The sequence below is a fragment of the Podarcis cretensis genome (genome assembly GCF_951804945.1).
Source record: "Podarcis cretensis genome assembly, chromosome: 3".
Lineage (NCBI taxonomy): Eukaryota > Metazoa > Chordata > Lepidosauria > Squamata > Lacertidae > Podarcis > Podarcis cretensis.
Genome location: NC_137172.1, coordinates 44,734,996 through 44,751,879, shown reverse-complemented (window position 1 = coordinate 44,751,879; position 16,884 = coordinate 44,734,996). Strand labels below are relative to the sequence as shown.

At 41.1% G+C, this 16,884-nt stretch overlaps 1 protein-coding gene across 3 annotated transcripts in view; it reads left to right on the top strand.

Moving 5' to 3' along the window:
- CATSPERE (catsper channel auxiliary subunit epsilon) overlaps window positions 1-16,884 on the top strand; it is a 51,392-nt gene extending 34,508 nt beyond the window's left edge. For 2 of the 3 annotated variants that reach the window (XM_079969487.1, XM_079969488.1), the window contains exon 14: window positions 867-1,771. In XM_079969487.1, coding sequence (XP_079825613.1) covers window positions 867-980 — 114 coding nt within the window. In that variant the 3' untranslated portion in view covers window positions 981-1,771. Of the gene's footprint in view, window positions 1-866; window positions 1,772-3,452; window positions 3,498-5,756; window positions 5,794-6,423; window positions 6,504-6,794; window positions 6,895-9,403; window positions 9,503-10,251; window positions 10,413-13,194; window positions 13,249-15,711 lie in introns of those variants that run through there. The other variant, XM_079969489.1, reaches the window with a different exon arrangement.

Here is a 16,884-nt window from a genome sequence, read left to right as displayed (position 1 = left end):
GATTTGATCACCCTCATTCAGTTTAGTTTTTGAATTAGAAATCTGTTAGAGATATAGCCTGCTATTGTAGGTTTAAGATGTTTCAGTTTTCCAGGCACAGTCTTATATTTAACTTTAACTCAGTGTAGACCCATTGAAATGAATAGCTATAACTAATTTAGGTCTATTAACTGCAATAAAAGTTAGAAAAATTAAAGACAAGCCTAACCCCATATACTTGGAAATGAAGTGATCAGTGAGACTTAATCCAAAGTAATTATACTAAGGGTTGCAGCCAGAGTACCGTATTTTATGAATTTGCTTTCTACCAAGAGTAAGTAGTTTCTGGGAGAGTGAACTGCTTGACACCTCCAAATGAGGCACAATTTAGCCAAAGTTTACATTGATTTCTTTAGGAGATAATAATAATAATAATAATAATAAGTAATAATAAAATTTTATTTATATCCCACCCTCCCCAGCCGAAGCCGGGCTCAGAGCGGCTAACAACATTAAAATGATACAACATTCCAAAATCATTTCATTATAAAATCAGTTCAAATCAGATGAATGGCAATAGTTAAGTATGTGATCAGTGGGACTTCTCTAGCCATGTTGTGCATTGGAATGCACATTTAAAAATGCATTATTTTATTTGTTACATATATTTTAATACTGTACTGCATGCATGTAAATCACAAAAATTGGCTTTCAAATGTCAGCTTTTAAACCTAGATCTGTGCTGTCTCTCTCCCCTCTCCCCCCCCCCCCCAGAGTGCCATTACAGTGGCGTGAGTTTGAACAGAAACTATTTTTCCCCACTGATATTTTGGCCATTATGTGTGATGGCAGAAACTGTCAGCTTACTAGAATGTGCTTCTTTTCAGGTAGCGCACATAAATGTTGGTTGTCCTATATTTCGAGACCTGGCTATTGAAAAGCAAGTAACAATGCTATTTTTTCCTTCTTCCTCCATGTTCTACATTGCAAAAAATAACTAAAATGTATATACTATAGTCAGATTGGGTGCTGTTGGGTTTTCTTTGACGTTGACTGTATTGTATAACTGGTCTTATATTGTTTATTAATTGCGGTTTACTATGAGTTTTAGCCACCTCAGAAACCCTGTTTTGAGGGCAGATGAGTGAGATAAATTAACCTGTCTGTGAACGCAAGGAACACTTATGTACCCGGACCAACAAAGTCTATCTAACCGCAGCATCCTGCTCCCAGAAATCCAAAGTGAGGCATGAAAGCAATAGTATTCCCTCTGAGAAGGCTGTTCAGTGGCACCATGCTTCCAATCTTGGGGGTTCAAGTTACCTCTCTCAGCTCATAGCTGTCGATTGACTTATCTTTCATAAACTTGTCTTGTCCCTTTAAGAGTCATCTAAGCCAGTGACTGTCACCTCACCACAGCTTGTGACAGTGAGATCTATTAATTATGCCTGCTGTGAAGTAATACTAACTTTTAGCAAATTCAGATAACTTAAAGTTCCTTCATATTAATCCTAGGCCTTTTGAGCTGCATTTTCCTGCTGTGGGGACAGTTTTTAAGCCCTTCACGTTGCTTATTGGGGTCTGGGAAAGTCATGCAAGGCCTCTGGAAGGCAGTGGGAGGCTCCCAAGATTTTGGACAGCCCTGCAAGATTTCATTGGAGGCTCCCACAGCCTTCCAGAGGTCTCCCACATGCTTCCCAGAGCCCAGTAAGCAGTGCCTGGTGTGGGGGCATGTCTTGCAATCAGGGGCGGGGCGATCTGCGCCCATGGGTGCAGGGCGAGCCTTTCCAACGCTTGGAGCCTCTCCACCACCTCCCCCTCAGCTGTAGGGCAGCTGAGGGAGAGGTAGTAGGCAGGCGCAAGTCCCATGCTGCCGTTTGAGGCAGCGTGGAGCCTGCAGGTACCTAATAATAATAATAACAATAAATTTTATTTATATCCCGCCCTCCCCAGCCGAAGCTGGGCTCAGGGCGGCTAGCAACAATAAAATAGTACAACATTCTAAAAACATTTCATTATAAAAATTAATTAAAATCAAATTGATGGCAACCATTAAGCTAAAGTTCTGTAGAGATTGCCAAAGGAGGGAGTCAGGCTGCACCCTGACCAAAGGCCTGGTGGAACAGCTCTGTCTTGCAGGCCCTGCAGAAAGATGTCAAGTCCCGCAGGGCCCTAGTCTCTTGTGACAGAGCGTTCCACCAGATTGGAGCCGCAGCCGAAAAAGACCTGGCTCTAGTTGAGGCCAGCCTAACCTCTCGGTGGCCTGGGACCTTCAGGATATTTTATTTGAAGATCATAAGTTCCTCTGTGGGACATACCAGGAGAGGCGGTCCCGTAGGTACGAGGGTCCTTGGCCTCATAGGGCTTTAAATGTTAAAAGCAGCACCTTAAACCTGATCCTGTACTCCACCAGGAGCCAGTGCAGCTGGTATAGCACCGGGTAAATGTGATCTCGCAGTGAAGACTCCGTAAGGAGTCTCGCCGCGGCATTCTGCACCCGCTGGAGTTTCTGGGTCAGTCTTAGGGCAGCCCCACGTAGAGCGAGTTACAATAATCCAGTCTGGAGGTGACCATCGCGTGGATCACAGTGGCTAGGTCAGGGTGAGAGAGGTAAGGAGCCAACTGCTTAGCTTGGCGGAGATGAAAAAATGCCGCCTTTGTTATAGCTGTAATCTGTGCCTTCATGGAAAGGGAGGTGTCGAAGATTACACCCAAACTCTTTAACGGACGTTGCTGGCACTAATTGCACCCCCGCAAGAGATGGGAGTTGTGCCCTCAATCCCTTATCGTCCCGTCCCAGCCAGAGGACCTCTGTCTTCAAAGGATTTAACTTCAACCAGCTCCCACCTAACCATCCAGCCACAGCCACCACGTCCCTCCTAAAAAGTTTTGTGAGCCCAGTTTTTTTAATCAACTCATTTTGTCAACCCCCCCCCCCCGTTGATGAAACCCAGGGTGGACCACACACCCCGCACCCCTCTTCCTCCACCACTTCCTGTAAGATAGGGATAGTCATGTGGTGGCAGTTTCAGGGGTCTTCCTGCCTTTGCATGCAAACCCTTGGAATGTTGCCTCTGTGTAAGTTGCAGGCCAACTGTACACTCCTTACTGAAATGCAAGAAATTGCATTTGTACTGATATTCTTCCAGCTTTAGAACATGCTTCTATCTATGTAGGCATTCTCTTGAACTCTTCACCAGAGACCTCTGTTTAAATTGCTGTGTTATTTTCATTAGATTGTTTTATTGTGTATTTTAATTATGGATGTTTATATTTTAATATAATTGGTTTTATACCTCGTAAACCTTTTAGAACCCTATTTTGGCATTCAATTATATATAAATGAAATAATAAGAATATTAATGATATATAAAATGTAGAAGGACCATAATAAATTCTGTGCTATATTTTCAAACTATCATTTAATCATAAATATCTTTATATAATTGTATTTCTCTTTTTTGTGTCCACAGACCCACAGATTGTAGCAATCAAACTTTTACATTCAAAATACCCGCGTAAGAAACTTCATATAAAATATGGATGGAAATAAATAGTTTTCGACTGCTTTTCCAATTTATTTAAGTGTTCTGTAGGTGGTAGAGTACAGGCATCAATTTTTTGTTTTTTTAATGCTGTCATTCATCAGAGCTGCCAACTCTGATAGTGCTGATCATTTCTGAGACTGACATAGTGAATCCAGATACAAAATTCCTCCCTCCAAAAGATCATCCAAGCAGCAGTATTTTAACTTTGCTGGCAAACCCATTTAGTCTGTCCCAAAACACAATAGTGAGCTTGCTACTAAGTCTTTTGCTAAATTTATACTCCACCATATCCTTTTGCTATATGGAAAGTGTAAATAAGATAAATATGTTATTTTATTGTCCATAAGCTGTAACAAAACTAACACATCAATAGAAAACAAAACTTTAAAGACAGTAGCTGCATAGGTATATCATAGGCAGATATGACAAGAACCATGAATCAATATATATGTTGTCAAGACTTACCGGTATATACTTATATAATTCATTAAAACACTCCACTTTTACTGAACATGTTCCACTGCAAGGGCAAATAAAGCCATCTTTCCAGTTCTTTGTTGGAGGGTGTGGTAGTCATTATCAGGAAAAACATTTTACAAGTTTAATGATAAACAATAGAGAAAAAGCACTTAAAAAAATAAATTCTATTTTATTTTATAGGATGCCTGTTCTCAGCCATGTTCCATAGCCTGTTTGTTTGTAGGATTTTTAAAATTATTCTCCAGTGAAAAAAGGCTTCCAGGGTGGTTTACAAAGATCAGTCATAAAATACCCTGCTCTTGGGTTTATAATCTAAAGGCCATGACACAAAAGGGAAAGGAATTGGGATGAAGGAGTGTGGAGAAGCAAAATCAGAAACTAGTAGTCCTTAGTTCCAAAACTCTTTATAATGAGCAGCTGAAATTGAGCAGGGGGAACAAGAAGAGGAGCTGGAAGTTGCTGGTTTGTCAGCTAAGTGAAAGTGGCTCCGTTTCCCTTCTCATCCTCAATCTGCTAAATATTTTCTCCTAATTTTCTCGTTTCACTTTTTCCTTTTGAGGACTGAGCATTCGGGAATTGCAATGGAGTGCACAGCTATTTAGTAGTGAAAAATGAGGAGGCAAATGGTGGAGCAGTTGTGACTCTAAAATTTAAAGTGTGAGACCTAATCACACATTATAGGCAATAACATCTATATTATGCTGCTGGGAGAGATTATCAGGGGGTTTGGGCTGGGTGTTCATCAGTATGCGGATAGTACCCAGCTTGACCTCTCCTTCAAATCTGAACCAGTGAAGGCAGTTAAGGTCCTGTGTGAGTGTCTGGAAGCAGTTGGAGGATGTATGGTGGCTATCGTATTAAGGTTGAATCCTGACAAGATGGACGTACTGTTTTGGGGGACAGGAGGCAGGCAGGTGGGGGGGCTCCCTGGTCCTGAATGGGGTAACTGTGCCCCTGAAGGACCAGGTGCGCAGGCTGGGACTCATAACTGTCCATGGGGACGCAGGTCAATTCTGTGTCCAGGGCAGCTGTTTACCAGCTCCACCTGATACGCTGGCTGAGACCCTACCTGCCTGCACACTGTCTCACCAGAGTGGTACATGCTCTGATTATCTCCCGCTTGGACTGCTGCTATGCTTTGAAGGTGACCCAGAAACTACAATTAATCCAGAATGTGGCAGCTAGACTGGTGATTGGGAGTGGCCGCCAGGACCATATAGCACCAGTCCTAAAGGATCTTCATTGGCTTCCAGCGTGCTTCCGAGCACAATTCAAAGTGTTGGTGCTGATCTTTAAAGCCCTAAATGGCCTTGGTCTAGTATACCTGAAGGAGCATTTCTTTCCCTCGTTGTTCAGCCCAGACACTGAGATCCTCCTCCAAGGGTCTTCTGCTGGTTCCTTCACTGCAAGAAGCGAGGATACAGAGAACCAGGCAGAGGGCTTTCTCGGCAGTGGCACCCTCCCTGTGGAACACCCTCCCTTCAGATGTCAAGGAAATAAAACACTATCTGATTTTTAGAAGACATCTGAAGGCAGCCCTGTATCCGGAAGATTTTAATGTTTGATGTTTTATTATGTTCTAAAATATGCTATGGGCCACCCAGAGTGTCTGGGTAAACCCAGACAGATGGGTGGGGGTATAATAATAATAATAATAATAATAATAATAAATAGATAAATAAATAAATAAATAAATAAATAAAACATTGTCCTTACCATTGACAAACTTTATTTTTTTTCTCACATTAGGAAATATCGATGGGTCAAAACACAGGGAGAATACTGGGTAAGAACTACACATTTAATTTTCAGTTATAGCTCCCACTAGTGGAAAACTTTCCCTAACCAGCTCCTGCTTTTGGCACTAGGTAAAAACATACCTACAGAGCATTTGAGAGATTACGATGGTTTTGCTATAACAGAAATACCTTGGAAGTTGAATGGAATCTGTTCCGGAAGTCCGTTCGACTTCCAAAACATTTGGAAACCAAAGTTCAGCTTCTGATTGGCTGCAGGAAGGTCCTGAAGCCAATCAGAAGCCGCGGAAGCCCCGTCGGACTTTCGGCTTCCAAAAATAGTTTGCGAACTGGAACAGTCACTTCCAGGTTTGCAGCGTTTGGGAGCCAAAACGTCCGAGTACGAAGGCATTTGAAAACCAAGGTACAACTGTAATGGCGTTTTTCTGTTGAAGGTTTTTCTGCTGTTTTGTGGCGTTTGCATAGCTTTTATTGTAATACAATGTACTTCTTTCTGATTCTCTGCCATGCTTTATGCTTTGTAAGTCAAGTTTTGTAAGTCACTTGGAGACTCCTTAAGTGCCAAGCAACTAATAAAGTGAATAAATAAATATGTTAAGTATACTATTGATGCAAATAGAAGGCAAGGAGAGATTTATGTTAACCTACCTTTCTCCTAGGTGCAAGAGTACAATTTTGCACTATTTGGTTGCCCAATAGAGGTCCATTACGCACGTCCATTTCGTCCTACTGTTCTCTTGTAAGCAGCTTTTAAACACTATAAACCCATGGAAAATATGTATTTATATATATTTATTCATTAAGCCCTTTCTTTGACCATCCCAATCAGATGAAAGATAAAAGAGTGATAATGCAGCTATTATCTTCATTACCACAATTCCCCACCAGTTCCATATTTTTAAAAATTGCCTTATTGGCAAGAACTCTGGCCTACAGTAGTGTATACCCTTAGTATGGTTTTTGTTGTTGTTGTTTTTGGTCTTTTTTTGTCCTTTACAGAGACATGACACTGTATTTCTGTTCTTTCTAGATATGAGCGTGAAAACATGATTGGGACTGTTGAGGCAAATTATATATTGTGGGAGATGAATGGCAGGAATGACTACCGTTATAACACAACAGTACAACAGGTGAGCAGACATTTGTACACTAACCTTTCAGGTTAATCAAGAATAAGAGACCACCTGCCCCATTTTAGACCTTAAGATCATTTAGATCAACTGGGGGGGAAATTCTCATGGCACCACTCACCCCATAAAATGTCTTGGGGCAATGACTTCAAAATCAGCATTTTCTGCTGTTGCTCCTCAACTGTGAAATGCCCTTCCATCTGCCATTCATGAAACAGCAACCACCAGTTGCTTCAGATAGATGTATTGTGAAGACATATTTTTGCTCAGGCTTTCCCCAACATCTAAGATTGAACCTTTTTTACATGTTTGAATCTTACAAATTTCTGCTTTATTCACTTTTGAATGCTTTTATATTGCTGTTTAACTGGTTTGAGGTTGTGTTTTTATTTTAGTGATAATACCATATTTTTCACTCCATAGGGCGCACCGGACCATAGGGCGCACCTAGTTTTTTGGGGGGGAAATAAAGAAAAAAAATTCAGGTCCGGGAGCGGAGGCAAGGTTGTGCAGCCTTGCCACCACTCCCAGAGCTTGCGGGCTGGGGGAGTGCTCCGAAGGTTTGCGGATAGCTGCCTGAAGCCTGGGCAGCGTTGCGCTCCCTGGGCTTCAGGCTGCAGGTTGCTATCTGCAAGCCTTCGGAGCCCGGTGGGAGCTCCCACCGGGCTCCAAAGGCTTGCGGATAGCTTCCTGAAGCCTGGAGAGCGAGAGGGGTCGGTGCGCACCAACCCCTCTCGCTCTCCAGGCTTCATCGAAAGCCTGCATTCACTCCATAGGATGCACACACATTTCCCCTTCATTTTTAGAGGGGGGAAAGTGTGTCCTATAGAGCGAAAAATACGGTAACATCTTTGAAATAGTAAGTGGTATATAAATGCTTTTAATAAATATAAATTTTTGTTTACAATAGGGTTTTTTAATGGATGTTGTTTGAATCAGTCTTTTACACAGCTCTTGACAGTGCTAAAGTAAAGGTAAAGGGACCCCTGACTATTAGGTCCAGTCGTGGCCGACTCTTTGGGGTTGCGGCACTCATCTCACTTTATTGGCCGAGGGAGCCAGCGTACAGCTTCCGGGTCATGTGGCCAGCATGACTAAGCCGCTTCTGACGAACCAGAACAGCGCACGGAAACGCCGTTTACCTTCCCGCCAGAGCGATACCTATTTATCTACTTGCACTTTGACGTGCTTTCGAACTGCTAGGTTGGCAGGAGCAGGGACCGAGCAACGGGAGCTCACCCCGTCGCGGGGATTCGAACAGCCGACCTTCTGATCGGCAAGCCCTAGGCTCTGTGGTTTAACCCACAGCGCCACCCGCGTCCCTCTTGACAGTGCTAAATTGATTTAAAAGCAAATTCTTCAAAACTTTAGAAGCAACATGTTTAATAGACAAGACACAAGTACTGAAATAACTGAATCATAGAATTGCAGAGTTGGAAGGGACCCTGAGGATCATCTAGTCCAACCCCCTGCAATGCAGGAATAGGCAGCTGTTCCATATGGGGATTGAACCTGAAACCTTGGCATTATCAGCACCACGCTCTAACCAACTGAACTTGCCAAATGCATTAAATTCCTTTTTGTGTAGTATGGTGAACTACACACAATAATTTATTCAATACATGGTTTTTAATAACGGAACAGTTGTGTACAGCCCAACAGATACAAACTATAAGCTGCCTGCCCAGAAATTGGTTGGTTCATTCCAATTAGTATGTGAAACTTAGCTGCCACTCAGAATTATCCTCCTGCTTCTTGACTTCACTTCCCCCTTAAAAGTTATCTGTAGTGAGTATAAATGCTAAACTGAGGGCCAAAACCTATGTGCTATTGCATTTAACATGACATATGTAATATTTACATCTGCTCTGTCCAAATTTGAGAAAACACCAAATACGAGTATTCTAAGGATCTATGAGATTGGCACACTCCAATTGACCCTTCTAACCTCTAGACCAGACACCTTATCAACACTACATTTTTAAAATTACCATGGGAAGAAATATCAGAATCTTCAGAATTTTTAAGGGGCACAAAGTCCACCACAGATTCCTAGCTTGAGCCAGTGCCTTAATTGTTGCCCCAAGGTTTTGGAGGCAGTGTCCATTGCATCCGGCAGACATAGGTCCAAACAGGCAGTGGAAAGCAAGGAATACCTCTGTGTGTCCACGCACACACACTACCAGAGAAGCAAGTAGATGTGGTGGTGGCTTCTGGCAAGCTCTTGTGAGAGCCTCCACGAGACCATATAAGGCTTCCGAATGCTGCACATGACCTTACCTGAGATCCCAGTAAGGTTGACAAAGTGTCAGGAGGCAAAACAGGATGGACTGAAATCTATGAACGGTTGTATTTGTGTTACAATGCTTTAAACTTTTATATTTACCAGTTTCATCAGTATCAAGCTTAAGAGATTGATAAAATTTAAATATGCTGTACAGCTGAGACTTTGACTGAGACTGTGCATGTGATTTCTGTTTTACTTTGTGCATTTATATTCTTTGAACAGGTACGCTGTTTGAGCAAAGCACAAAATATGTCTTCGATGGTTCCTCAGGATCTAGAAAGCATTACTGCATATACTATAGATCGCTTTTGGGGGAGACAGGTAAGAAAATGTATATAATAAGGAAATTAATAATATGAATTCTGAAGCTCTCATGGTATTTTGCCTATGAATATTGATCAGGACGCACAAATTAATATTCAAGAGGCAATGCAATAATACTTAGGGCACAATCCTGTGGTCACTAACAGTGCATCTCTAGAGCTATATGATGTTTTGGATCTCCTTCTCCAAAGGCAGCAGGTGGTGCCGTACCTTGAAACAGGAAATCTGACCTTGTAAGGCACCTACCAGCCCTGTAAAAACATATGTAGCCCTTATCTTACAGATACCAGTAGAGGTAAAAAGGGGACATGAATCCAAAGCCTTCCCCTTCTTCTTACACACGCCAAACAGAACAAAATATATGCCATGGAAACAATAGGTGGGAAATTGTAATGTTACCCCCACCCTCTCAAAACCGGCCAGAAAGGGAGTTCCACCCTTCTATCCACCCTGTTTGTGTGTCCCAAGCAGAGCTTTAGATATTTTGGATCTTCCATCTTTGGTCTTCCTCCTATCCACCAGCTTTGCTGATGTTCTGGATTGCATGATTTGCCAATATTTTGAAAACTATAGTGTCTTAAGCTATACCTAATTATTTTTTGCAACCCAACAACTACAGAATCAGCTACTTATTTATTATGCAAACACTTTAGGACATAAAACAGGTATATTATTTGTACTTAGCATATTCCTCACGTATTATAGATGTGTGTCTTATGGTAAATTAATTACATTTCCCCACCCAGAATTACGTATCCTGTTTTATGAGTGGTGGTGCTGGACTTCTAGGGACACTAGATAATCAGTATGAACTCATGAACCATTCTGGCATCAACTCTATCATTTGGCCTCAGGACTATGCTGGCATTTTCCTGTTCAGATTGAAGATAATGGATCCAAACTACAGGTTAGCTTTAACATAATTAGCAGCTGTATGGTTAAGTATCTTCTTTCTTCTTCTTTGGTGATCACTCGTTGCCAAGTAAGATTGTCTTCCATAAACACGGTTTTAACAATGAGTCCGTAAGTGACTGTGGAGGCCAATTCTGGATCCACACATCCTTCCACAGTGGGGACATTGGTTTCCGGGCAGGAGTTGATCACGGTGTGGATTTGCCAAGCGTGCCTTCCTCTTAACACGTTTCTCCTTGCATCCTGAGTTCGAGTGTCTTCAAAGCCCATGACACATTTGGTAAAGGCTGTTCTCCAATTGGAGCGCTCGCAGGCCAGTGTTTCCCATTTGTTGGTGTTTATAATACATTTTTTTAGATTTGCCTTGAGACAGTCTTTAAACCTCTTTTGTTGAATATAATTATACCTGAATGGAACATGTTTATAAATTTGTAATTAAGTTAATTCCTAAGTGTTTGGGACGATACTCAACTCGTATTCAAAGTAGATCCATTGATATCAGTAGTCTTAAGTTACTTAAATAGTATAATAGTTTCAATTAAATAGTTAAATAGTTTCAATGGATCTTCTTTGAGTACCGTAAATTTCGCTCTATAACACGCAGATTTTTTCTCCTAAAAAGTAAGGGGAAATGTCTGTGCGTGTTATTGAGCGAATGTGTGGTCCCTGGAGCTGACTCGCTGGAGCGCAGGGGCAAAAATAGGCAAAAATAAGATCGGGCGGGCAGGCGGAGGGAAGACGGAAGCTGCTGCTTTCCTGCATTCTGCCTCAGGGTCTTACTGCCCTCCCGCTTCTGTTGCTGCGTTTGCTCAAACTCAACAAAGAGCAGAGGGTTAAGGAAAGGATCGAGTCCTTCCTTCTAATTCTTTCCTAGTCACACTGCGTGCAGGCTCCAGCCCACCACCTGCTCCTCTCCGTGCTCTAGGGACTCGCAGGCAGCCGAAAAAACATGCAGGTCGGAGAGAGAGAGGGCTGGCTTGGGGGGGGGGGACTTTTGCCTTCCTTTCCTCCCCCCCCACCCCGTTAAACTCCTCCCCTGCATTCTTAGCCAGCTGCTTCTCCGCACACCCCTCTTGTGCTTCTTGTCCCTTCTGTGTTTTTCCTTCCCTCCCCATTTAAAACGTGGTGACAAAGCACGGATCCACATGGATCCTCAGGATTTTTGCATTGGGTCACCCCAAATTCACCATCAGATCACATTAAATGACCATGGCTACAGTCTGTACCAAAAAAATCACGCACCCACTGTTGCCTGGGGCTGCAATGGTGCAAAAACGTGGTTACAAAGCATGGATCCACAGGATCTTTGCACTGGGTCACCCCAAATTCACCATCAGATAACATAGCATGTCCATGGCTACAGCCTGCACCAAAAAAATCACGCACCCACTGTGGCATGGGGCCACAATGGTGCAAAAACGTGGTTACAAAGCACGGATCCACATGGATCCTCAGGATTTTTGCATTGGGTCACCCCAAATTCACCATCAGATCACATAGCATGTTCATGGCTACATCTTGCACCAAAAAAATCACGCACCCACTGTTGCCTAGGGTCACAGTGGTGCAAAAACGTGGTTACAAAGCACGGATCCACATGGATCCTCAGGATTTTTGCATTGGGTCACCCCAAATTCACCATCAGATCACATAGCATGTCCATGGCTACATCTTGCACCAAAAAAATCACGCACCCACTGTTGCCTAGGGTCACAGTGGTGCAAAAATGTGGTTACAAAGCATGGATCCACATGGATCCTCAGGATTTTTGCATTGGGCTACTCCAAACTCACTGTCAGATCACATGTCTGTGGCCACAGCATGAACCACAAAAATCATACATCCACTGTTTCATTTAGAATATTTTTTTTCTTGTTTTCCTCCTCTAAAAACTATGTGCGTGTTATGGTCGGGTGCGTGTTATAGAGCGAAAAATACGGTATATAGACCTAATACTGAGTGTCATATATGGTGTACATTATACAATAGGTCAGTAGCAGAGATGACATCTAGCTGTTACTTAGGAACACAATAACATAGCAGATTTTCAGTTCAGTGTGCTGAATATCACCCAGAAAACTTTAGTTATTGGATGACAAATACAGTAAAACAATTTAAATAAAATAAGGTACACAGGACTCTGAATCTCACCCCTTTTGTGTTATGGGAGGGTCCTGGCATATCGTCTCTGCACATGTCCTAAACTGATGGTATCCAAGGAGGAAGACAAAATCAGTCAATCTGCAAGTATAGTTTGTTACCAGTTCTGCTTTTTTTTACACACAATATTTTCTTAGAGTAGAAAAACCTCACACACACCCATGCAGAGAGTGTGTTCACCTAATTTAATCTCTGTACAAACATCAGCAATTACAGCTTCTTATGTACATATGGAAAAACAGTTACATAACTAATCTCACAAATGAGGGGGGTGGGGGGTGGGGTGCTGTGGTAGCATCCCCTTTTTCTTATACTCATGCAGAGAACACATGCTGATATGGAAGGAGAATAGTCCTGTTCATGTTGGTTAAGTTTATCAAGGACTACTAGTATCAGTAGCCCCATCTCTGAAGGGCCCAAATGTATCTGTCACCACTCCTCTCACAGTATCATCACTGTCATGAATCTTACACTTGATTTTTCTAAAGCAGTAATAGTCTAAAATTTGACCCTTTTGGGGTTCCCCTCTAATTATAAGATGGTTCCCCTCTCATTAGAAGACTGCTGTAGTTTACAGTTATGAAAAATAATGTTTAGTCTCTCATTTTTTATTCCAGTTTTTGTCCTTATGAAGCTTATTTTGCAGTTCGGACATATGGCATCATTGAAAGGTAGGCATTAGTACCCTTGATTTGTTGGCATGAGATCAAGCATTAGTTCCCTTTCCTGCACAAAAGTTTGGTAAAAATCCTGATACAAAGTTTAGTAAAAATCCGTTGAACAAACTCCATGTTCTGAAATCTGGGAAGATGTATTTACTTTCTACGTTCTTAAAAAGCCTAGAGGCTTGCAGATTTTTTTCTAGTTCAATGGAAGATTGATAATATGAATGTTAACATTCTCTCTGTGTAAAAAATTGTCTCAGAAAATTAGATCATAAGATATGGGAGTCTTATGAAAATGTACAATTTCATCTTCAGGTCCAACCCTGGATGTTTGATGTGGAGATGCTTTCAAAAAGTGATCCCTTATGCATATAAAAGCCACACAGACCATGCTACATTCAATGTATTGATACTAAGAAGTAGCTATTCATGACACACTTTTACTACAAATACACTGAAAATTCAAACAAGCAAGCAAATTATGTTCCTCAATATTCCAGCCATGTGTTAAAATACCAACCCGACTAAAAACAACAAAAAGTGACACCTTGAAGACTAATACATATTGTGGTAAAAGCTTATGTCAGTTACATAAAGATACATAAAGTGAATCCTCAATGACAGATGTGTGTTTCTACATAGGGAATGTGGGATGGAGGTGGTGGAGTCGAAAGGCCACAAAATGCAAGTGAATTATATTTCTATGCAAAGCTTAATGTAAGTAGGCAATCATTTAAAACAGCAGGAATTAGCAACAGTGCCATCTTCTTAGCACTTATACCCAAATTTATCACCACTTACAGCTGTTTTGAATTTGCACTTTCACTTTGCATAGAATCATCACATACTTGCATTTTTGCTTTACTGTTTATATATTTTTCTACTCTATCTGCAACCTAAAGATGCACATCCTTAGTTTGATTATGTGGGCTCTTGTACACAAAAGCCTTCAACACAGTAAATCTAGTAAGTCTTTCAAAAGGTATCAAGGGTTTATTTTTTTTCCCTTCCCTAAAGCATTATTTTTTCTCACACACATGCAACTAGAAATATGCTTACTACAGACTCATGAAAAAAATGTGATTTCTTACTTATTTTGCTTCTAGTTCTATCTGATCTCTCTATTCCCCAGCTAACTTTCCTTATTTAGCTTACAAAAGAATCCAAAATAAGTCTGTAACTTCTACCATCATCCTTGGCAAACTTTAATAATAGAGCATTAATTTGGATGGGAGAGGAATTATTTCTAACACCTGCGATAAGGGAATTTATTCCTGTATCCTTACCAGAATTCACCATTTTGAGTGCAAGGTTTTTCTTTTAAAAGAACACAGCAATACTTTGTACAGTATACAAAGCGTATTTGCCATTTTTATCTCTATGGACCTCAGACTGGTTGAAAGGCAGGATATACACATGAATTAACAACAATAGCAATCATTGAGCCAGTTTGTTTGAAAGCAGGGCAAATGTTTCTTGACACCTAGGGCTCTGCCCAGAGGACAAGGTGGAGCCATAATACAATCCCAGCAGGTGCACATAGGTGCTTTGAGATCCCATTAGACATGCAGGCAGGTGGCAGAGACAGTTGTCTTGTTCAGCAGCAGAATGCAGCCTTTGGAGCATAATAGGAACAATATGGGTTCTTTTGAGGTGGAGCTAAACAGGAACACTCAGGTAGCAGAGTCCCTGCTTCCATTACTGGTACGGTATTTCAATCTCTTCAGTTCCATTCTACGGAGTCTTGTGGGGAGATTACATGTATGTCAATCCAACAGTTGCTGCTGCAGTTTTGGAGTCACTGCTCTGACTTCTGCAGTGGTGGTTGTAGCTATGGTGGCCATGGTGGGGACACAGACAGCAGCTTACTCTTATATGTCTTTGTGCCAGTTGCGTGTTTCTCCCTGGAAGGAAAACGACTGGGAGATAAATTATTGGGATATTTAATAATGGGATATATACCCCTTCTTGCCTATCTCCCTAGTCCCACCCACCCACAGTTGCTAATCTGTGGGATAGAAAAGCCACGCTGGGCCAAGCTGGTTTGGTTCACTGGCGCAGTGCCTGGAATGGGTTCCGATTTCCCCCTCGAAGAAGGGTTGAGTATGGCATGCATGGTGAGTGCCACAGCAGTGTCAGGTTTGGGTGAGAGGGGCACAGCCTGCTATAACACACCCCAGCTCTGTGTAGGTGTTCCAATAACATTCTACATGTATTGGAAGCTAAACAAATAATTACATTCCATTCAGTGGAAAGAGCTTGTGACAATAAAGCATTTTATTGTTTTTTTAATATTTTGTTGGAAGCCGCCCAGAGTGGCTGGGGAAACCCAGCCAGGTGGGTGGGGTATAAATAAATTATTATTATTATTATTATTATTATTATTATTATTATTATTAATATTTTATTATCCAGCTGCTCTTTGAATGAACACACACACACTTATGTTCCATTTTGTTCGTATTTTAGCCTAAACATGCTTAAGATTGCCGGTTGGGCTTGTCTGATAGTTGTTTTCTTTTGGGGAGTCCTTGCCTTCAGCTACTATCGGTATGTGAAATTATTTCGGGCACTCCATTTTGTGGACCCAGTGGTGTCATTTAATTCAGAGATTACTTCAGCGGTTTCTTCAGATGAAGCAAAGAAATATGAGTAACCCAGTTACAAATTATTGCTTGTACTTATTAAACTGTATATGAACATACAATACTGTAATGTTTTAAACAAATGCTGTAATGTTTTAAACAAATGTTGTAATGTTTCAAACTAAGATTAATACAAGTATACTTTTAAACACAATTTTCTAACATTCTCTAAAACCCTCAAAAGCTGATCATCTTATATTTTTCAAAATCCCAATCCCAAATTGGTCCATTCCTTCTGTGCAATAATTTTTTAACAATAAAATAAAATATTTATTCAGGAATGGTTCTGTAATGTTAGCAATGACCTCTGGATACTCAAGAACTGAATTATTAGCACTGGTTGTTTTTTAAAATTTTGTTTTTACTGAAGATTCTTTTGTGCTACAAAATAAACAAACAGACAATGCAAAGAACACATAGCGTCTCCACTTTCAATTTATAGAGTTTTTCACAGTAAGTGAATATTCAGTGTGAGACACTAATCCTTAGCACTGTTCATAGTACTATTCATAATGGTGGTAGATAAGTGACAAGCTTGGGTGTTAGGACAAATGTCTGTGAACAAATATTTATAGCAAGCAATAAACATGTTCTCAAACTCTCTCTCTCCCTTCCATTCCAATTTGATATAGCTTAAAATTACTGAGACCCACTAGTCACAAAATTGTAGCAGAGGGAGGCAGACTTTGGCGTAATCAGCTAACAATTACTGGCATCATTTTCTACTGATACCTAATCCCTCTTTGAAATTTCTCAAGTTTTTTGCTTCAGAGATTTTCTTGTGAGTTCCATAGCTCAGTTTCATTCATGCATAGATTTTGCTTTATATTTCCTCCTCTCTTTCATATTTCCCCAAGTATTTTTATCCCTTGTCATACTTGTGCCTTATTCTTCTCCAAACTGCCTGTTTGTTTCAACTCTGCTCCCTGTTCCTTTAGCATTGACTTCTTCCCTCTATAACAACTTTTCTGTTGCCACTTTATTGTTGTTATTCTTT